The sequence below is a fragment of the Cryptomeria japonica genome, chromosome 4, assembly GCF_030272615.1.
Source record: "Cryptomeria japonica chromosome 4, Sugi_1.0, whole genome shotgun sequence".
In the NCBI taxonomy this organism is placed as follows: domain Eukaryota; kingdom Viridiplantae; phylum Streptophyta; class Pinopsida; order Cupressales; family Cupressaceae; genus Cryptomeria; species Cryptomeria japonica.
Window position 1 is genome coordinate 554,747,271 of NC_081408.1, and position 23,027 is coordinate 554,770,297.

At 38.0% G+C, this 23,027-nt stretch overlaps 1 protein-coding gene across 5 annotated transcripts in view; it reads left to right on the plus strand.

The window, feature by feature from the left end:
• The first annotated feature begins 2,708 nt into the window (after positions 1-2,708).
• The window catches only part of LOC131029434 (pentatricopeptide repeat-containing protein At3g60050), a 53,661-nt gene continuing 33,342 nt past the window's right edge, over positions 2,709-23,027 (plus strand). For 4 of the 5 annotated variants that reach the window (XM_057959910.1, XM_057959912.2, XM_057959911.1 and 1 more), the window contains exon 1: positions 2,709-5,309. In XM_057959910.1, the coding sequence (XP_057815893.1) occupies positions 3,022-5,142 (2,121 nt within the window). In that variant the 5' untranslated portion in view covers positions 2,709-3,021 and the 3' untranslated portion in view covers positions 5,143-5,309. Of the gene's footprint in view, positions 5,310-23,027 lie in introns of those variants that run through there. The other variant, XM_057959913.2, reaches the window with a different exon arrangement.

Consider the following 23,027-nt stretch of genomic DNA (forward strand, 5'->3'; position numbering starts at 1 on the left):
TGTGTGTGTGTGTATAATTAATTCATTGGTCTCTTCTACTAATTTTTTTTTGCTTGGTAATGCGCAAATGAAGCTGCGGAAGAGGGTTTTTTTAGCTCGACTCGAGGCCAATGGAGGTTACAAGGGGGACCTCCTCCCCATCCATAACACTTTTCTCCTTATCGCTCCATATAACCACCTTATTAATCCTTGGTCTCCTTATATATCCTTATCTCCTTATCTCTCCAACCTCCTGCATGTCCACATTGGTGGGCCCACTTAGGTATGAACGTCATGTGAGCCAAGCGGGGATTTGAACCTTGGTTGCACCATTAACAATGCAACCACTTAACCATCACACCACGTGATGATCCCCATTGGCCTCTTCTACTATTAATTAAATAAATATTTTTATTTATTTAATTAATTTACTAAGCCTTTTTTCTTAAATAAATATTTATTATTTATTTAATCCCACCTTTTTTGTAAATTAAATAAGTACTTTTATTTATTTAATTAATTTACTATCCTCTTCTTTATAAGCCTAGCCCTCCAACTTGTTCATGTGGATCATAATCTAAATTTGTAGGCATGTGACAAGTGTCAAATTCCTCTTAACCACATTTTCTCTTTCCTTATCTCAACACGACAACATGTCTCTCTAAATTACCTACTCAATCTTATCCCTTCATTTTGAGTTAACCTCTTAATCTTATTCACTCCCACCTACCACTCAATCTCATGCCTTTATCTTTACCTATCGCTCAATCCTATTGATTCTCTTTCATCTATGTGTTCTTGGCCATTCATCTTTTAACCTCTTAATCTAAGCCTTTGATTATCTTTGATATTTCTATAAAAGAGGCTTCTTCCTTCCATTTTGATCAATCAAGCAATTATTGAGAGTGCCTACACTCTGCCAAAATCAATCTAGGATCATACACCATCATATCATCTTTGCATCATAACTTACCTCATCAAGCAACCACACTCCATTCTTTCACAACCTCTTGTGCAAGTGCATACAAATTTGAGAGCAAACACCATCAATACAAGATCATGGAGGATAGGAGAACAATGGAGACATGCCTCTCTTGCATGTGAATGTATACTTTGTTTACTTCATGTTATTTGCATGCATCGTGGATCTCTATTGATTGTTTGTTGAATAAGTTTGTAGTTCTAGGGTTAGTGGTTGGATCTTATCAAGGTTTACAAATAGGTCAATATTTAGCATACACACATATTACATGCATGCTTGATGTCTTTAATCTTGGTTAATAGTAATTAAATTTATTCATCTAGGAGCTTGACTAAGGAGAACATGACTCTCACTTAGAAAGTTCCTAAATGACGTCTATAAACACTACATTCCTAGATTTACAAAATGCACATAGGGTTAGTGAATTTTATATATTAGATCCTAGCTAGTTCAACCAGTGGGTTAAAGTTAAAGTCCATGTGCCATGTCATTTCCACATGCACAATCTTAAACTAAAACAAAGCATAAGCTAATTTAGAGATTATAAGGTGTTTGTTTGATCAAACTCTAAATTTTGAAGATATTGATAATTTTTCCCAACATCTTTAACATCATTTCCTCCCTTTAAAATCCAATTAAATACCTTAATTAATTTATTTAAATTTCACATTTAACTTTAGTCCCAATTTGAACCAATTGTTCTAGTTCTACATACGGGCCCAAGTTGCATGTAGATAGCTTTATAAATTTTTAAGCCCTTTAGGCTAGAGCCCTTTTCCTAGCATATGATCATGTTAGGAGACTGACCCAAAATGCTAATGAGATGTGCTTAAATTTGGCATGCTTTTAGAGAGATTTTTTTTATTTTAATTTTTATTCGAAAGGATACAAATTTGTTGTCTTCTCAAGTTTTGTTGTGGACACACATTTTTTTTTTAATATATATTAAAGCTATTACATGCTCTAATGTCATGTTACAAATATAAGTCTAGGTTAATAAAGTGGCTTTGAAAGTTTCCCATTTTTTGTTGTGCTGCCTTCTTCTCTAGCAAAGATACCTCTTTGTCACGAGGGGCATGCCTTTCCACCATGTAGGCATTATTAGGGCCACAAGCATAATCTAAACGTGGCTCACGAGGCTCTCCCCATCACATGCCTTATGGTTGGTCTCTCATGCCATGTGGACATTCTTCCACTTTTTAGCATGGTCATATTGGTTGACTTGATAGTAAGTTTCCCTACATAGACCTCACAATTTCCCTTGTGCATGCTAATCCTATTCAAGAAGAAAATAAATATAAAGATGATACCATTAGGTTGGAAGCCCATTTCTAGTGGCTAGAATCTCTTATATGATGGGAGGACCTCTTGATAAAGATTCCCCTTCTCTTATTCATATAATCTTGCTATGATTTAACAGTTTTTTGTTTTTTTTCCCCAACATAAACTTTATAATGTGATTCCATTCCATTTATTTTTATATGAAAAACTTATTATACTTTTTTTCTTATAATAAAAATATATAACTATTTATTATAATAAATAATTATTTTTATAATTTAAATAATTTATTTAATTTTATAAAATATAATTGTCCCTCCCTCACTCTCCCTCTCCTCTCTCCCTCCTCCCCAACATTCCCTTGCACTATTTATTATAATAAATAATTATTTTTATAATTTAAATAATTTATTTAATTTTATAAAATATAATTGTCCCTCCCTCACTCTCCCTCTCCTCTCTCCCTCCTCCCCAACATTCCCTTGCACTCTCTCTCTATATTTCCATGTACATACCAAATCATCCCAAGTTAAATTGCGAGTGCATTAAATTTTAGCTAGCATTCTCTACTATGGCGTCGTCAGGGAAGTTGTGACAGATAGAGGTTCCAAGAAACATAGAAACTCAGTGAATGAATACTGTGATCCAGTTTGTGGGTTGAGATGATTTTTAACCACAACAGAATAACAGTTTTATGCTGTGCTTTCACAGAACATTATCTGCCAAAAAATCATTAGAGCTGCTATGAAGCCTGAAAGGAAAAATCCCACATTGGCGTCATGTACTTATCGTCATCTATATCAAGGTATGTTAGATATGTTCCTATGGTTAATATTATTTTTTACTGTTCCAAGTCCGGTAAGGGTTTTAATAACAATGAAAAAGCTTCACATAAAAAAAACTTGGAGCAAAGCGATCAGGAAAAAATTGCAAAAGATGGAAATTTTGGGCCAAATGGAACCAGAGAAGAACCCAAATTTATGGAGAGTAAATTAAATGATTTTGAAAAGCCAGGTGGGGATTTAGGGTTTAAGGAATGTTCAGTGCTTAACGGAAACCCAAGGGAATTTTCAGGGTTTATAAAAGGAGTATATGGCTCTGTAGAAGTTAAGAATGATTCAGGGTTTAATGAACATTCAGAGGTATTTGAAGGAAAACTAGGGTTTAAGAGAAGTTCAGAAGATTCTGAAGATAAGCTAGGGTTTGAGGAAAGTTCAAATAACTGTCGAGGTAATGAGGAAAAATCATGGATTGAGGACAACTCTGATGCATCTCAAGGTTCTAAGTTCAGGTCAAGGTTTCAGAACAGTCCAGATGAACATCAGGGCCTTAATGGAAATGTTAGTTTTGCGAAATTTTCAAATAGAAATCAAAGGTATAAGGAGAATCTAGGGTGTAATGGAAATTCAAACGTTTGTCAAGGGTCTGAGGCGACTCCAGAATTTCAAGTAAGTTCGAAAGGATCTCGAGAGTTTGAAGACAAGTTGGAGTCTCAAGAAATTTCAAATGGATCTAGAGGGATTAAGGATGATCATAATATATTTCAAGGGTATGAGGAAAATGTGGATGGTTTCTCATGGTTTGAGGAAAACCCTGGGTTTTTTACAGGTCCTGAAGGGGAAGAGAGAGAGGATTCTGAAGAGAGAAATATAAATGGATCCAATGGTTCATCGTCTTCTAGATTTTATAGTAAATTGGATTATGATGCTAATTTGTTGTATGAAATTCTTCAGAGAGAAGAACTGGGTTTTGATGTCAAGGAAGCTCTGCAGAAGACTGGTTTGAGGATGACCATACCTTTGGTCAGGCGTGTCCTAATGAAGATTTCAAAGTCGATTAATAATGTGACAAAATTCAAAAGTGCAAAATTAGGGTTCAAATTCTTCCTGTGGGCCGGGCAACAGGATCGCTACAGGCACAATTCTGAGACACATAATTTGTTAGTAAAGATTTTTGCTGACTGTGATGAATTTAAAGCAATGTGGAGGTTGGTGGACGAGATGATTGTAAGTGGATGTCCTATTACTGCAAGAACCTTCAATATATTACTTAGTAGTAGTAGGCAAGCTGGTATGCCTAAAAGGGTTGTTGACACATTTATTCGATCCAAACAATTTAATTTTCGGCCTTATAAGCACTCCTTTAATGCAATTCTTCATGCTCTGTTGAGAGAAAAACATTTCAATTTGATTGAATGGGTGTATGAGGAAATGCTGAATGATGGTCATCAGCCAGATATTCTAACATATAATATCCTTATCTATGCAAAGTATAGGCTTGGGAAAGTTTATGATGTGAATCAACTTTTGGCAGAAATGGGGGAAAATGGATTTGCTCCCGATTTTTATACTTACAATATTTTACTTCATGTGCTTGGCAAAGGAGATAAACCACGCGCAGCTTTAGATCTCTTGAATTACATGATAGGGGTTGGCTGTCATCCTGGAGTTACTCATTTCACTGCCCTTATTGATGGTCTAGGTAGAGCAGGAAATTTAGATGCTTGTAAGTACTTTTTTGAAGAAATGATTAAAAAAGGCCGTCAACCTGATGTTGTTTGTTATACTGTTATGATTACCAGTTATGTGGTAGGAGGTGAGCTGGAGAAGGCACAGACACTGTTTGACGAGATGATCCACAAGGGGCAGCTTCCAAATGAATATACTTACAATGCCATGATTCTAGGTCTCTGTAATGCTGAAAGATATGAGGAGGCTTGTGGCACGCTTGGGATTATGGAATCCAGAGATTGCTATCCAGACTTTATTGTGTACAGAACCTTGGTCAGAAAGCTTAGGAATGCTAGAAAATACAGTGAGGCACGGAAAATATTAAAAGAAATGGAAGAGAATGGGTGCTATGCACATTTGGTTGCAAAGTTGCAAAGATATAGAAGATAGGATGTTGAAGACTATTTCATATCAAAAGTGTTTTTGCTAAGTTGAATCAATTTTATGATATTTGTAGAGCAACCAAGCTCCATTTCATTTGGGCAACTTACATCCATTTTGACAATTGCCATTGCATATCTCCATTTAGTGACACTCCTGCAGAATCACATTGCAAGGTATAGCTAGCATCATTCTTGTCTATTAATGTAACATTTTAGATACAAGATATGAGATATTGGAAATTCTGGGAGTTAACAGATAAAGAAAGGAGATCTGGTTGACTTTCTGAGTATTCACATAATTAATTATTATTATTTTTTTCCCATTTTCTTTTTTCGTTCCTGTATTGAACAAAAGCTTTATTGATGACAGAATAGAAGAATACATAAATAACATAAAAAACAGCAGCAACAATCGACTGCCAACAACATCAATTTAAAGATTTTAAAGGCAAAATCAACTCCTTTAACAAATACAGAACATCACAACTTGTATAATACTCTGTCAAGCATCAAATCCTGAGGCAAGAAACCTGGAAATGTAATACAGGGCCTGAAGAGGCTGCAGGCACCCCCAATGGTCTGAAACTGACAGACTAAATGCCTTTCTATACGGCAGCCAAAATCATATGAGCAGCAATGGTACATCTCCAATTTGTCATGAAAAGATCTGAATAGCTTGAGACTGAACGATAAACATAAATACTTCCAGCCCCTTATTGCCAACAAGAAAAACAAAGATTGCTGTGGCAAAAGATAATTGTTTTCCTCCACCAACAAGTCTGAAGCAAACATAACCACTTGACACTGAAACCAACAGTATAAGCAACACTGCTGAAAAATTAATTATTAGTTGCTTAAAAAATCGTTTTGCTGCTTTAGGGTGATGCAGGAGCATAACGGTTGACAGATGATCCTGCATCACCCAAAAATGATGGCAATTCAATTTTGATTTTTGCTCTAATTTTGGTATGTATTTTCAAGTTATTCCTTGTTGGTATGTCTTTTTGAGATTCATGCTTCAGGTCATTCTCAGTCTTGGCAGTGTCTGACGGATAGTCTGACGATTATTGTTTACACCATTTAATATTAATTCTATTCTTTTGGTGTTTGGCGTCATCTTTGATTTCTTCAGACCACTTGGTGACTGGTCATTCATCGTCAGTCTCTGGCTTCTTTGGTTTCAATAGCTCTTTGGTGGGCCTCGCATGCTTAGTTGGGTTATGTTCTAGACTGGGACCCACATGCTTCTTTAAAATGGTTGTCTTATCTCTTGAGCATTGCTGTCTTGTGTGTGTTCCACATGCTGACCTGGCCATTAGATTTCATATGGTAGTTTAATCTTTACATATTATCTGTTTGCATATATTGGCTGGGATCCACTCCTAGACTAGGCAGGCAGATTTCCTGTTTTATTTGGGAGGTGGTAGTTCTAGAATTCCTTAGGATTGTGTTGTTGGCTGGGGCCTACGTGCCATCTCATCTTCTCTCTGTTTAAACTTCTGCTGGATGTTCCTTCCTGCTGGGGCTTGCTGATATCTTCTTTGGGCATTTTAAAATCTCTTATGGGCATGAAGGAGCTGGATGTGGAGACAAAAGACCAAACTAATTGGTTACTCCAGTTATCTCTGCTGAGGTCTGCGAATTAACCTTTTTCATCTTGTCTAACCTCCATTGCATGAAATTCCTTGCAAAGGCTATTAGATTTTGAGACCATTTTGAGAGAAATGTATCTTTTGAATGAACATACAGATTTTAAAACCAGTTTGAGTGAAATCTATCCTTTGTCACTTACAAGCTAGACTCTGGGTGAACCTAGGGTAGTCACTATCTTGTATTTGGCCTTGAACCGAGGCCTTGGAATATTGAAGGGGCAAATAGCTGAACCTAGTAACTTTGACTGCTAGTACATATTGCATACATAGTTGAATAATGAAATAGCATCCATTGTATCATAATCTTAAATCATGCACAAGATATCACAACTCTAAATAATTGACAAACTAACAAAAGTTTATATTTGCACAATTTCTTGTAATGAAATTTACTACTTTACAATGTTCATAGTAGTTACTAATAAGGTTTCCCAAAAGCAACATGAAACCTTGCATGATTCTATAAGACCTAGACTATAGATCGATATTCCTATTTTCAACCTAGCTACTCTCTCAGTTATTCTTTTCTTATTTTGATGGAAAATAAGGCGCAATTTTTTTCACGTGTTTCTTTAGTTAAATAAGAATTGCAATTTTTTAGTTCATAACATAATATCTTTAATGTCGAGAGGCATTCTACAATGATAGCAAGGGGTGGAGTGAAATGGCGTGTGTTAATGTTAACTTTTAACTTTTACCTTTTAAATTAAATTTGACAACCATTCACATGTCAAAATATTAATATTAATTATAAATTTATTATGATTAAAATAAACACCATATAAAACAAAATATATGCTCATCAAAATTATAAGTTTTAGATAGATATATAAATTTAAATTAAAAGCAAAGATATTTAAAACAAATCCACCATTTCATAATTACATTATTCTTTTAAAAAAATATATTTTATAAATTTTTATTATTTATATTTAAATTTTAAACTTCTTACCATTGATAAAAAAATCATTAAAAATAAAAATTTAAAATTTAAATATAATTTTTTTTATTAATGATAAGAAGTTTAAAATTTAAATATAAATAACTAGATGTCAATTATTGAATAAAAAAATTGTATAAGAGAAAATAAAATAATGTAGATATAATATTATTTAAATATTTTTGTATGTAGTAAATATAATTTAAAATTAAGTAAAACAATTTTAAGGTAAATAAAATAGTTCCAATTGATATCTCTCGACATTTCTTTAGATATATGTATTTAAGATATCTATACTAGTTACACACTCTTATAAATTACTAATGCTAAAAAATGAATAAATTTAATTATGTGCAAAGACAAAAATAAAAGTGGACCTTTAAATGATAGGACATAATAGGTTTTCCATAGTTGAATCTAACTAGTTAATAGAGTTGGTTCAGCCAGGTTTGGCTCAGCTTATCCTTTCTTCCTAGCTTGGTACTTGGGTTGGAGAGACTGTTTGAATTGGAGTTACTCATCCTTTGTTTCCTAAGTCTTTAGCATTCATCTATAGAGATTTCTGCTTGGGTGTGATGTCTCAACCTAAACGTTGTGGTGTTGCAGAATCTCTTTTGGGCATGTACCTAGAGTTGGGACCCCCTCATGATTGGGCAACCACGTGTTTACGAGGGGGCTGGCTTGTGTTGGCACTTTGGTGGGATGAAAACCCCACTCTTAACGTTGGTGGGTGCCTTTCTCCATTAGTCGGAGTTTCTGTTGTAGTGGTGGCCTTGCTTGGTATCAGAGTCGAGGTCTTCAGGTCAAACCCACTAGAGTGTGGTAGGCTGTGAAGTCTTGGCCTAAATGTTGTAGTGGTGTGGATTCACATTGGGCGTGTACCCAGGTTTGGGACCAACCCACAATCGGGCAACCACATATTCACGAGGGGGTTGGCTTGCACTATAATGTCCCCTCTCTAGGCCGAAGAATTTGGTAATCATTAGCCTATCATGGGTTCCCTCGTAAGCTAATGCATATGTGAGGGGGAATTTGGAGTATTTAATGAATTAAATGCAAATAAACTCTAAAGTCTACACGTAATTCATTAAATTAATTATTTTAATTTTTGGTTTTAGCGCCCACATATGAAATTAATGAAATATTTCTATGTTTAATGATATTGCAAAGTTATGTGGGCATTTGCTTCAGGGAGTTATAATGAATATTTATCGATGTTTCATTTCTCTTACTTGGTGTTAAAGATGTTTCATTTCTCTTACTTGGTGTTAAAGTGGGAATTTATAAACATTAATTATCCTATCTTTGGTGTGGGTGGTGGAGTTTCTAAAATTAAATGATTTTGCTATGTTTTGCGTGGGGAAGAAAAGGGAGATTTATTTGAAGCTTGGAAATAGATTTTTCTTCATTCTTGTGCATGAAAATTGGAGAAGAGGTTCTACAGGTTTGGATTTTACAAAGTTCTCAGAGGGCAAAATACATCGCCTTCAGGAGTGAAATATATATCTAGGGTGATTGCAATTGGTCTCATTCAGAGGCTAAGCTTGGGTTTCTTAGTGCTGGCGATTTTTTGATGAAGTTTTGATGATTGGGATTGGAATAATGAAGATATTTTCCCGTTTTACACGACTGTTGGGGCTGGGGGGATGGATTTCGGGGATGGGGGTCCAAAGGGCCAAAGTTTGGGGACAACGGCGGGGGGTGGTGCTGATATAGTTATACATATAGTACTTGAAAAACTAGTTGTGAAAAGATGTATAACAGTATAAGAATTACATTTCAAATGAACTTATAGGAAATTAATAAAATTATAAAATAGCAAAATTTGAAATAGTAAATCTAAATACAAAGATTTCTTGAATGCTAATTGCTAAATAAAATTTGACAAATGAAATTGTCAAATTGGAGATTTCTATTATATCGAAAATATCATATGAATATTTGATACCACAAAGTCTATAAAGATGATTACATGATACATCATTACAATGAGTAGTAAATAGGAATAGCATTACAAAAGACAATGCGAAAATGTCAAAACTCAAAATGTAGTGAAGGGAGGCCTCTAATCATCTGCAAACTCCTCATCACTGGAATTATTGGACTCCCCACGGTCAAGATCCCTCAAGCTAATACTAACCAGCCCTGCATTTGAAGTGGTAGGATAAACCTCATCAACCTGTGATGGCTCCTCTGGCTCTACATCCCATGGTGCCGCTCGACTCTTTTTGTACACAAGTGTCTTGCGGTCAATGAGATGCAAAACACTATGTATAGCCACAAGCTTCTCTACTCTCTTAGAGGTAAGTTTGTTTCTCTTAAGAGAATGGATTAAGCTATATGTAGATCAGTTCCTCTAAGTAGCTAAAGAACTAGAAACCTTAGATAGCATACAGATAGCTAGAGTGGTAGTCAAAATTTTTTGACCATGACAATTCCACCACAAAAGTGGGTCCTCTTGTGCCATAGTTTCTATATCCATCTTTGCCCCATTGGAATAACCTCTAAGAGTGGCAAATTTTGTCCACTTAGTGCGAATCATGCCAACATCTCTAGAATCATACATCTTCTCTATGCACCTAAAGAATCCCACCTTCACCTCATCATCATGAATAGGTGTAACTCTACTCAACCTAGCCTTGTACTACTTAGGAATTCAAGGCATAGGCAGCCATATGCAAGGGAGTGTTGAGCTTGTCCCATCTGCGTTGAATGATTGGCCGAATGTGCTCATTGTAGAATGCTAAAGTGGGGTCCTTCACTCGCACAGTAGCCCTCTGGTCAATCATAGAATCGATGCACTCATACACCTCTCCAAGGTTAGGTGCATCCCCATCCCCATATCTAATTACTTGGAATACTGAAGCAATGATGGAGACATTGTATTTTGCATTTGTCCAAAACACATCACTCTTCACTATCTCCTTCATCCTTCTCCTCTGCTCTGTCTTGGCCTCAACCCACCTATTCCACTCTGTTGTCATAACCATGAGTTGGAATGCCTCTTGCAACTCAATCATTCTCTCCACGAGAATGAAATAGGATGCATATTTGGTCTCAATTGGTTTCAAGAATTCCTTCGAGAAGGTCCTGAAGAGTGCATGTGAAGTGTGATGGTTGTAGATAAACATCTGCACATCTCTCGCATCCTAACCACTCCTCTAATCCAGTCAATCTTCCGCATGTCCTTGAGTGCATTGTTCATGGCATGCATACAACATGGAGTCCACCAAATATGTCAATAGGCTGCCTCAATAAGTTTCCCTACTGCTCTACACACATGGGCTGCATCTATCACTACTTGGACCACATTTTGTGGCCCAACCTCATCAATAGCCTCCCCAAGGACCTGAAACTGAAAATTAGCATCTTTGCAATGCCTTGTATAATCAATTGCTCTGAGAAAGTATGGGCCCTCTGCACATGTGATTATGATGTTGATGAGTGGACGATGGCTAATGTCTGTCCAGCCATCCATAACTATGCTGCACCCAAAGGCCACCCAACATGCCTTCTTCTTCTCCATCAAAACATTGATCTTGGAATAGCTCTTATCCAAGATTGTGGTGCTCAATTTGGTCTTACGTGGTGGCACATATGATGGTCCTCTCTTCGCCACCATCGACATCATCTCCCAATAATAAGGAGACCGAGCTACATGAACATCCTTCAGCTGCACATTAAGCAAATCAGCTATAAGGTTACTTTGCATCTTGCATTTCCTTGTCCCCTTAGCCTTTTATGATTGGGCCATGGCACTAGAAGTGGAAGTGGATAAAGGTCTAAACATCACTCCTCTCATCTGTAATGTATGAGAAGAAGTATGTTGCACTTGTTGGCTCTGCTGAAGGGTTGCCCTAGTAGACAAAGTAGTAGGGAGTGCAACTACATGGTCATTTGGAACACCCCAAAGCTTGTTGATCTCAATTTTGTATTCTCTGTTTTTAACTTCTTCCAAAAAGCGACATGGATCCACACTTTTTCCTCTCCAAAAAAGGAAGTGTGCATTCACTATAGTGACGCTACCAAACATGTTGTATTGCCACTTCCTTGCTCCCCCACTTGTACTTGATGTGCCTTGTATTTTTGAAGCAAACTGTTTTAGAGGAGATATAGGATCATAAGGACCCCTAGCACACTGTGCCAATATCTCTCAAGGGCAACCTGTACTAGCTGGTGCACTTGCCATGGAACTAGATTGGGCTCTAGCATTAGTCCCATGGTCACCCCCCTCAGCCTCAGGTTCATAATCTGAATCATTTCCACTATGAGAATGTATTTCCATCTCATCCTCACTCATGTCATGGGAGCTCATTGTGATAGTGACATTGCATTTCACAAAATAAAAATAAATTCAATAAGCATGTAACTTCAGCCTAGTTCAACAAATAATAAAGTTGCAATTTCAATTTTGTAAACAAAATTTAAAATTTAAAATTTGATGTTGAATCTTGAGGGCAAAATTCAACATTCATCATTTTGCCCTCAAGATTCAACATCAAATCTGATTTTGAAAAAAAAAAAAAGTTTAAACAATAAAAAAATTGAAAATCAGAAAATAAAACAAACAAAAAATAAGAAATAACCTACCTCGTGCTTGAAAAATCTGTAAAATGTTGTAGAATCCTCTTCCTCCTCTTGTTCTTGCTCCTTCTCACTCCTCTTACACTTGCACTCACTCTTTTCACTCCTTGAATCAGTGTTTTCTAAGTTTTTTCTCCTCTTTAGCTAGCTTGTAAAAAAAATCGAAATTGGAAATGTGAATGAAATCAGTAGTTTTAGTGGTTTTGTATTGCATTGGGGGAAGGGGTGCGGCCCATGTCAAATTAGGGTTACCCCCAACCCCTAAAATCGGTCAAAATAAAAAAAATAAAAATTTCAATTGCTTTTTCACGTGTTCGGATGAGATGCTCTTGCAAGTCTCTCCGCCCCTTGAAAGATGCCTGGGAGTCTCCCAAGGAGTCTTAGAGACGCTGAGATGTCTCCAAGACTCTTTGGAGACGCCGAGACATCTCCATGTCTTTGGCGGAGCACCGATGGCGGTGGTGGAACGGCAGGAGATGCCACGTGTCCATCTCCTCGTCTCGAAGACGTCCCCGTCTTAGAGAAGTGGGCCTGAGGGGGGGGGACACGTTTCCATGGAATACTGATATTTTTGGTTTTTAGATAGCAAGCTCTCCCTTTGGGGTTACTGGAATTCATTTTTGTTTTGAATGATTGAAGGATCAAATTTTAGGGGTTTATGTTGAAGTCAAATGGTTGTTCTTGAAGGTTTGAACCCATTTTAAGCTCGGCATGCTCTATGGAGTCAAACTTTTGATGTGGGTATGTGTTGTGACGTATTCACACATCGCTCCATTGCAAATAGGGACCCCTACTTTTTTGCTTTCTGGGGTTTGTTTCTAGGTCTTTTAGGGTTTTGTCTATTAGCCTTTGCATGCTGAGTGTTGCCAGAGGGATCACTAAGAGAGCAGGCTCTGTTTTAGCTAAAGGTGAGTCAGTGGATGCTCCGGGTTAGGGTCATCTTTGAAAGTCTTCCTTAGGACAAGGTTTTGTTCTTGTTGCTAATTGTGTCTTGTTTGAGTTTGAGGAGGTCAAAGAAGCTTGGTGAGTGAGTATCATCTTTGGAGGTCTGAGTCAAGTCAAATTGGTGAGTGATGAAGTCTGGAATGTCATCTTGATCTTCAAATGTCCTGAATTTTGGCTAAGTCTGGAATGTCATCCTGATCCTGAAATTTGACTGTCTGGAAAATTGAAGAATCCTCCAAAAACTAGATTTTGCATTATAACTCCTGGAGGTCCGAAACCACTCTCAAACATCTTGACAGTATATATGGAATATAACTTAAAGTATAAGTTCTTATACTTAAATGTTATATTCCATATATGAATCCTGACGGAGAGACCAAAATTTCAAATTTTGCTCTTGACCCTTCCAAAGGGTCCAAAGCGAATTTCAAATTTCGCTCCTGACCCTTCCAAAGGGTCCAGAGTTAAATTCTCCATAAGACATTCTACTTTTGATCCAAACTTAGAACTAACTCATTCCTAGGCATTATTGAGGGCAAAACACTTGTTTGGATGAAGAAATGTGAGAAATGAAGTCAAGATTTGAGCCTAAATGTGAATTTCGCTCCTGACCCTTCCAAAGGGTCTAGAGCGAAATTCTCCCTAGACACTATTTTCTCCCTTGTTTGGGCTAACATCCTTGTTCCTTGGACATGGTGGAGGGTAGATTGGTCATGTTCTTGCCTAAGGAAGTGATTGAAAGTATTGAAAAGTGTTGAAAAGTGAGGGTTTTGTCCAAGAATAGAAATTTCGCTCCTGACCCTTCCAAAGGGTCCAGAGCGAAATTACCCATAAACCTCATTTTCTTCCTTGTTTAGACCAACATTCCAGTCCCTTGGACATTTTTGGAAGTGGATTAACATGTCTTTGCCTTTTGAAGTGATGGGATGTAAAAATGTGAAGGATTTTGTCCTAAAACAATATTTTTGCTCCTGACCCTTCCAAAGGGTCCAGAGTGAAATTCTTGGAAACTCGTATTTTCTTCTTGGAGATGGTCAAGTTCTTGAGTTTTGTGGCATGGTTGGAAGGACTTTGATGTGTTCTTGCCTTTGAAAATTGGATTGAGGCGATGGAGTAGTCACAATCAACCCAAAGTGGGAATTTCGCTCTTGACCCTTCCAAAGGGTCCAGAGCAAAAATCCTTATAACTCTCATTTGCTTCCTTGTTTTGGCTAGGCGTTGGAGTCCAAGGCATGTTGGAGGGTAGATTGGTATGTTCTTGCCTTGAGAAGTAGTTGGACGTATTGAAAGATGAAGATTTTGCCTAAAACAAGATTTTCGCTCCTGACCCTTCCAAAGGGTCCAGAGCGAAATTCTTGATAAACCTCTTTTTGCTTCCATGTTTAGGCCACAAACCTTGTTCCTTGAGCAAGAGTGGTGTATGTTTGCCTTCCATAGAAGATTGGAGTTGAAAAGATGAAATACCAAGCCTAGAATGGGAATTTCGCTCTTGACCCTTCCAAACGGTCCAGAGCGAAATTCCCCAAAACCACTCTTTTCCCTCAATTTTATGCCAAGTCTAGGGTGGTTCAAGGTGAATTAGGATTGGAAGTGTCCATAGGAGTGACTTTGACTTATTGGTGATCTTCAAACTTGAAGGAATTGAGCAGAAACATGAATTTCGCTCCTGACCCTTCCAAAGGGTCCAAAGTGAAATTCTTAAAAACACCTATTTTCCTTGCAAGTCAAGTCAAACTTTTGGTTTTTATAGCTTGGATGGGTGTGAAGAGGTGTGTCCTTGCCTTTTGAAGTTGATTGAGGTTGAAAGAATGAAGAAATAAGCTCAAAACAAGATTTTCGCTCCTGATCCTTCCAAAGGTTCTAGAGCGAAAACCCTAAAATCCATCTTATCCTCCAAAATTTGTGCCAAGCCAGGCCTAGACCAAGGTGAGAGAAGCCCTTAGGATTGCCTTTGAATGGATTGTTGCCTCCAAAAATGAAGATTCTAAGCTAGGACAAGGATTTCGCTCCTGACCCTTCCAAAGGGTCCTGTCCCTGGCCATGATTTTGAGCGAATTCTCCTTTTTAGCCATTTTGAGGTCAAGCAAGTGTTGTTATGATGAGAGATAGATCCAAAGGTAAGAATCAAGTAAGAACAAAGTGAGAGGAATGGAGTTGAGTGAGAGAAAACAAGCAAAATATGAATTTTGCTCCTGACTCTTCCAAAGGGTCCAGAGCGAAATTCTTCAAATCCACTATTTTCTCCTTGGGTGAAGCCAAAACATTGATTCTTGTGGCATGGTTGAAGGTGGAGTGAGGTATTCTCGCCTTGCAAGATAGATTGGAGTGAAGGAAATGAAATATCAAGTGAAAAACTTGAATTTCGCTCTTGACCCTTCCAAAGGGTCCAGAGCGAAATTCTCAAAATGTCATTTTTCCTTCAAGTTTGTGCTAGGCCAGGATAGTGATCAAGGTGGATTGGACTTAAAGATGGCCATAGGCATGTGTTTGAATAGCTTATGAGTCCAAGAGGTAAGGATTTTGAGCTAAAGAATGAATTTCGCTCTTGACCCTTCCAAAGGGTCCAGAACGAAATTCTCAATTTCACCTAATTTGCTCATGATGAAGGTCAAGAGATGGATTCCCAGGCCTTGGTGGAGAGAAGACTAGTGTATTCTTGCCTTGGAAGACATTTCGGAGTGATAGAACTTAAGCCTAAACTAGTTTTTCGCTCCTGACCCTTCCAAAGGGTCCAGAGCGAAATCCTTTGAAACTCCTATTTTTCACCCTGTTTGAGCTAGGCAAAGGGCTAGTTGTGAGATTATGATGAGAAGAAGTTTGAAGGCTAGGCCTAAGATTATGAAATGATGAAATGAGGTCTAAATTGGCCAGGAATGTAAATTTCGCTCTTGACCCTTCCAAAGGGTCTAGAGCAAAATTCTTATAGGGCCCGTCCTTGGGGGAGAATCTCAAGCGAACTTCATTTTGATAACTCTTGTTGATGTTTTAAGGTAGAAAATGCTATGTTGAATGAATTTATTATGTGTCCTTAATCATCCTTGGTTTATTTTGCAGATGGAAGAAGACCAGGCCAGGGCATGGATGACCACTTCCAGTCCATCATCATCAAGGACGTTCCACAGGCACAAGGGGAAGACTCAAGATGCTTTGAGGCATTGGATGAATAGGAGTGTTCAAGGAGTTCAAGTTAGCCTCAAGACCTCATTCCACCACAAGATAACAAAGAAAGGCTTTGCCAACACTTCAAGGCGAGGTGTACTTCCGGAGAAGGACGACTTGACAGTTAGGAAACCTCATCAGACACATGGGAGTCAAAGAAAGGCACACCGTTCATCAAGCACATTAAAGACAAAGGAGGATCAACCAAGATCAATGCAAGGGTACGTTGAAGAAGCATATAGTTTCAGAAGAGTTAATCAAAGTTAACTTTTCAGCATGATCAAATTAAATATTAAAAGAGGAATGAGCAAGTACTAGACAAGGTGACATCCCAGTCATCATTCCTCCAGTCGGATTGGTCCACCTCAGCATGACCAGATTCAATGTACCTCATTTACTGGAGGCAGCACAAACTTTGATGTACCTACCCCTACTTCCTATTGGTCCTCACCCTTGGAATGTAATTTTCTAATTGTAGTTTTTTGTAACAAACCCTAATTAGGGTTTCTATCTTGTAATCCTAGCCATTGATTCTAAGTCAATCAAGAGCCGTCTGTTTGTAAAGGGTTCTCTATATAAAGCACTGGCTCCTCATTTGTAAAGGTTAATAGTTGGTTAATAGATAATAGTCAAGGATTGATTAATAGATAATAGTCAGAGATTGATTAATAGAGAATAGATAGTAGAATAGCAAATAGAATAGCAATTAGAGTAGATTAGGAAGAGAAGGCAAGAAATTGTTGCCTTGATTGTAAATGAACCCCCTTTTCATTGAAGATATGGTGAAATGTGTCTTTTCTTTGCAATATGCATGGTCTCTTGTGGAATCTTCATTGTAGATGATAAATGATTAGATTGAATGAAAGAAGTTATTGAATGCACTTGCATGGAATCCCCCTAGTCCAAACCACTAGCCTCTTGCTGACTGTAAGTATGCCTTGCGTGGTCAACTGGCATAGAATGAGCTTAATCTCAAGTCGTTACACGTCTGTTGTTCATGCATTAACTTGAATGATGATCAGTATCTGATGGTATCTGATTTGAATATATTTGAAGCATCCCTTAGAAGATCGCACCGAGTTGGTGTGGAATTGTTCAGCCTGATGGTGAGACCCAACCCAGTAGGACTCCACCTAGTCGTTCATCCATCTTCTTGCATTCTAGGTCTTAGAGTAGACTCTCTAAACTCTGTACCTTTTGCCATTTCTTTATCTTCCATTCAGTAGATAGGACTTGAGTTCCAGTAGATCAGATGCTCAGGCAGTCAAATGTAAGTCCCCTTGTGATTCCAGCAAAATCACATCATACTGCAAGAGCTTATCCACGAGTAGAGAACCTACATAACAGAGCCTTGGAGTTTCTCCGATTGATCCTTCTGCGATATCTTCAGCATTCGGGAAGCTTTATTCAAGAGAGGATAAGATACCTCTGGGTATTTTATTCTGTGTTTGGTCGTGTACAATAGACACATCAACAGTATGGTTTAAAAAGAAATTTATTGGTGTTAATTTTATGATCAGATTAGGAGAAAGCAGATAGAAGACAATTCAATCAAATTTGCATAGCATATACCTTGGGAAAACCCTCCAACATGAGGGAGAAAAAACCCAACAACAAGTATCTTATATTATATATGTCAAATAGTAAGATGTGTCTACAATCTGAATCGCTTCACTCCTTGAAGCTAGATAAGTACATTTGATAATACACGGTTTGATTTGAATGTGTAGACTGCTGTGTTTATGAATCGATAATCTCAGGATGATCCATGGATTGTTGTAGAGGATATACGAATTGCTGATGGAGATATTCAATCTGCCTCAGGAGTACGATCTGCTGCGTGTATTCATTGCAAAGTGAGGAGAGTTGATCTTCTTTTATATCCTAGTGGAGGTGACCCTTCACCAAGGGTCGGCTCCCTTCAACCAATGCCACCTTCATTAACCATACGTCAACCTTTAATAAGGGTGGCGAACTTTCCCAAAAGTCGGCCCCCCTTAATAATTATATTTATTTACAAATAAATGAAGTCGCACATCCATAATAGTCGGCCAACCCCAAATGTGCAAAGCCGAAGGCTAATTGCACATTTGGTGGAACCGGCCCAAGGATACTCCCGTAGATACATACATCAACACTCCCTCTTAGCTAGGGAGGAATCCTTGCTGATATTAGTGTCATGGAATGACATCCACCATGGCTACTCCCAAAGGGTGAAACAAAGTTCATCATAGAGGCACTCAACGTGATGACATCCATCATGGATATGTACACAAGTGTCCATCACGGAGTCACTCAATGTGATGTCGTCATCTCATCATGACGTTCACCATGGCTACTCCCAGAGGGTGATCAAACACAAGTGATGTTGTCATGGAGTCTTTCAACATGACATCCACCATGGCTACTCCCAGAGGGTGGAACAAGGGCTTTCACCTCAAACTTCTCTCTCACAAAGAAGAATGCATTAAAGTACATCTCAAGAAATCACTGATGCTGAGACTCCTTCTCAGCAAGTGCTTCATTCTCCACAACTCCAACCTTGTCTCGAAAATGCACAAACTTCACTTTGGCAAGGGGCTTGGTGAGAATATCAGCTGTCTGATCATCAGTGCTAATGTACCTCAGTTGAATGGATTTCCTTAGAACCATATATCGAATGTAGTGGTATTTGATCTCCACATGTTTTGTTTTGTCATGAAACACAGGGTTGACAGAAAGTTTCACACAACTTTGATTATCACAATGAATGACAATAGACTCCATCGATTGTCCAAACAATCCTACAAGGAGCTTCCGAAGCCACACTGCTTCTTGAGCTACCACACATGCTGCAATATACTCGGCTTCTGTGGTGCTTAGTGCCATTGAAGATTGCTTCCTGCTACACCAAGAAACCATAGCAGATCCCAAACTGAAACAACAACCTGAGGTGCTCTTTCAATCAGTAACACTCCCTGCCCAATCAGAATCAGAATATCCTTGCAGATTTAGATCCACACTGGAAGTATATCTCAACCCATATCCTACAGTGCCACGCAAGTACCTCAATATATGTTTTGCTGCAACTAGATGAATATGTCTTGGTTCACACATAAACCGACTGAGAGCACTCACTGCATAACAAATGTCAGGTCTAGTATTGACTAGGTACATCAATGAACCAATCAACTGTCTGTACATGGTAGGATCTACCAAATTTGAACTAGCTGCAGACTCACTTAACTTCTTCAAGTTTGTCTCCATAGGCGTAGACATAGACTTGCAGTCTATCATTCCAAATCTCTTCAGGATAACTATGGTATATTTCCCTTGACTTAGAATAATCTCATTGGGTCTTTGTCATGCCTCCAATCCTAGAAAGTAGTGCATAAGTCCTAGGTCCTTCATCTCAAACTCAGAAGCTAACTCCTTACATTTGTCAATGAGATGATCTTCTCTAGTAATAAATAAATCATCAACATAAAGAACTAGAATAAGAGCCTCGCCATCAATTACCTTGAAGTAAAGATTTGGATCTGCATCATTCTTGAAGAACCCCAAGCCCATCAAGTATCGATCAATCCTCTCATACCAAGCATGAGGAGCCTACTTTAGACCATACAAAGCCTTCTTTAATCTGCAAACATGAGACTCCTTCCCATGAATCACAAAGCCTTCAAGTTGCTCAATGTAATATCCTAGTTATTTTTTTTTGTTTTTTAGGCCAATAATAATTATCCACAAATAGATAACCCGTTAAGGTTAGAAAGCATAAACTGAAAACTTGCTGGAAAATGCAACCCTTCCACTTTTTGATCACCAAGTGCCCAATGTGGGAAGGTGAGAGCATACGGTGTTGAGGGAATTGTTAGCTTCAAATAACTGGAAACAATACAATGCTTGGGCGGCAAGCCAGCCCCTTCCGCTTATCCAGTGGGAATGCAAGAAACTTGGCGGCGAACCAGCCAAGAGAAACATACAAAGGCACAAATCACTCAACTACGATATTTCAGCGAGAGGACTGAAATTACAAAACAATCTCAACTCAACCGCTTATGCAGCGAGAGGATCATTACACTCAGACATCACTCGACCACTTATGCAGTGGGAGGACTGAATTACAATTTACTTGAAAATAGGCGGCAAGCCAGCCTCTTCCACTTTTCAGCGGGGTGAGAGTTACAAATCAGAATTGGTTAGTAGTACTACTACTTAACCTTACAATAATCAAGATAATGTGAGAAGAAAGTAATGCTGAATATCCAATAAGAACATGAAATTTCTGCTAACATCAAAATCTGCAGGCTGGAATTGCAAAACCAGTAGCCTATGGATTCACTAAAACGCTCATAACTCTCTCATTACTCATCCAATTCACCCAAAATCTGTTCTAAATAATTGCTATACCCGGTACAATGAAAACAAACCCAAGGAAAGCCATCGAAACACCCATATTTATTTTGCACTCTTCCCAATGCATTCACAAAACCCAACGCCTAACCTGAGAAGTTTGATTTGCAATATAAAAATCCACACTCAAAATAAGATGCTAAAAACTTACAATATGCATCGCTAGTGGAAGGAAGGATGAGCCGGTACCCAAAATGATGGAATCGCCTGGTCAAGAGGTGTGAGCAAAATACATTTTCAGCAGTCCCGCGACCAACAACCAGAAAACACTCCAATCCCAAATAGAACACTCCACAATCTGCAACTCACTCACCAACAACACTAGGAATACATGGACATAGCTAGGTACTATCTTGCAAGTACGAAACCGAGACTTAGCTAGGAAGCCACACTTCGAAGCTCAGATTTTCAATCGCCAATTCGATAGCCTAACGATGCAAATTCATTTGATAGCCAAATGGGAGGCCGAGTACCTGTATTTATAGTTTTTTCCCTCTGAAATTCAAATGTAAATGCTCACAAATTCACCTCTCCAAATTTCATTTCATTTCACTAACATATGGCGTCCAAATGACATTTCATTCCATTTCCTAAGGTGGGCGCCCAAGTTGCATTTTAACCAATAATTCAACAAGTTCGAACTTGCCTAAGTCTTCAATAATAACTTAATGCATTCTTCAAATTTCAACGCCTAACTTAGGAAAATATAACATTGATATTAGATAAAAATATGCCTTTTCTTAAGTCGCCCAATATATCTTTAATCAGTAATAAAATAATGAAATATTAAACCTTAGGATAAGGAAATAATATTTAATTAAATCACTTATGACCCCAATACTGATTATCAACAAAATCCAGGATGAAGCTGAGCAATGAAGACCATTGAACTGCTACAGGATCGGGACCCTGTCCAAACTGCTAAAAATATAATTGCTCAATACTGCCACTTACTAAAAATAGTAAGTCATGAAATACTCTGAAAAACATGATCTTCGCACCCGGAGCTTGAAAAGCTCAGCAAAACAACATCATCCAAACAGCCAAACCCTAACTTACTAAAAATAGTAAGTTCTCACTTCACCAAAGAATCAAATGCATGTTATACCACCTTGGAGCTTATGAAAAACCCAGAAGGAAACCATAGACAAAACTGAAGAATTCCCTCCTGGTAAACCTTAAAAAGCTCGTGTAGAACTCCACAAAAGTTGGAAACCCTAATTCTCCTTTCCAAATAGCCTATGGGTCTCCGGAATAGGCCAATGGACCACTAAACCAATCATTGCGAAGAAGGGGACATTACACTCAATGTATACCTCTTCTTCAATTACCCCATTGAGAAAAGATGTCTTCACATCCATTTGATGTAGCTTCCATCCTTTTGTTGCTACAATGACAATAATGGTCCTGATAGAAGTATAGCGGGCAACTGGAGCAAAGGTTTCTTCATAGTCTATTCCCTCCTTTTGAGAGAGTCCTCTAGCTACAAATCTTGCTTTGTATTTCTCAATACTCCATTTGCTGCATGCTTGATCTTGAACAACCATTTGGAGGATACAACTGATTTTCCTTCAGGTCTTAGAACAATGTCCCAAACATCATTCTTAATAATGGATTGATATTCTTCATCCATAGCATCTCTCCATACATGCTGACTTGAAGCTTCCTCAACACTAGAAGGTTCAGATTCAATGATATTACTCATTAATGCAACATAGCTTGAAAATTTGAGGTCTTTTGCTTTCTCTGAATGTGCCTCTAGGAGCTGCAAACTTTTCTGCCTCCTGCGTAGTTTTCCTAGCCCAAAGAGGTCTCTTCTTGCTTATGACAATGTCTCTCAGACCATCAGTAGGTTCCAAGGGTTCAATTGGATCAACAACCTCTATAGGTTCAGTAGACTCCCTCTGAATCTCAAGAGTATGATCAACATCCATGTCTTGAGGAGTTTCTGGGTTATTATCATATCTATCTCCATGCATGAACCTTTAGATCTTTTGAATGCAACATCTTCCTCAAATGTAACATCTTTGCTAACCTCTATCTGTTTCTATCCTGGAATGTAAATCCTGTAGGCTTTTGAAGTTTCAGTGTAGCCCACAAATATTCCTCTTTTGCCAGAAGGTTCCAACTTGGTTCTTTTATCTTTAGGTACACGAACATATACTGGACAACCAAAGATTCTCAAATGACTGACTTTAGGCTTAACCCTTGAAAAGACTT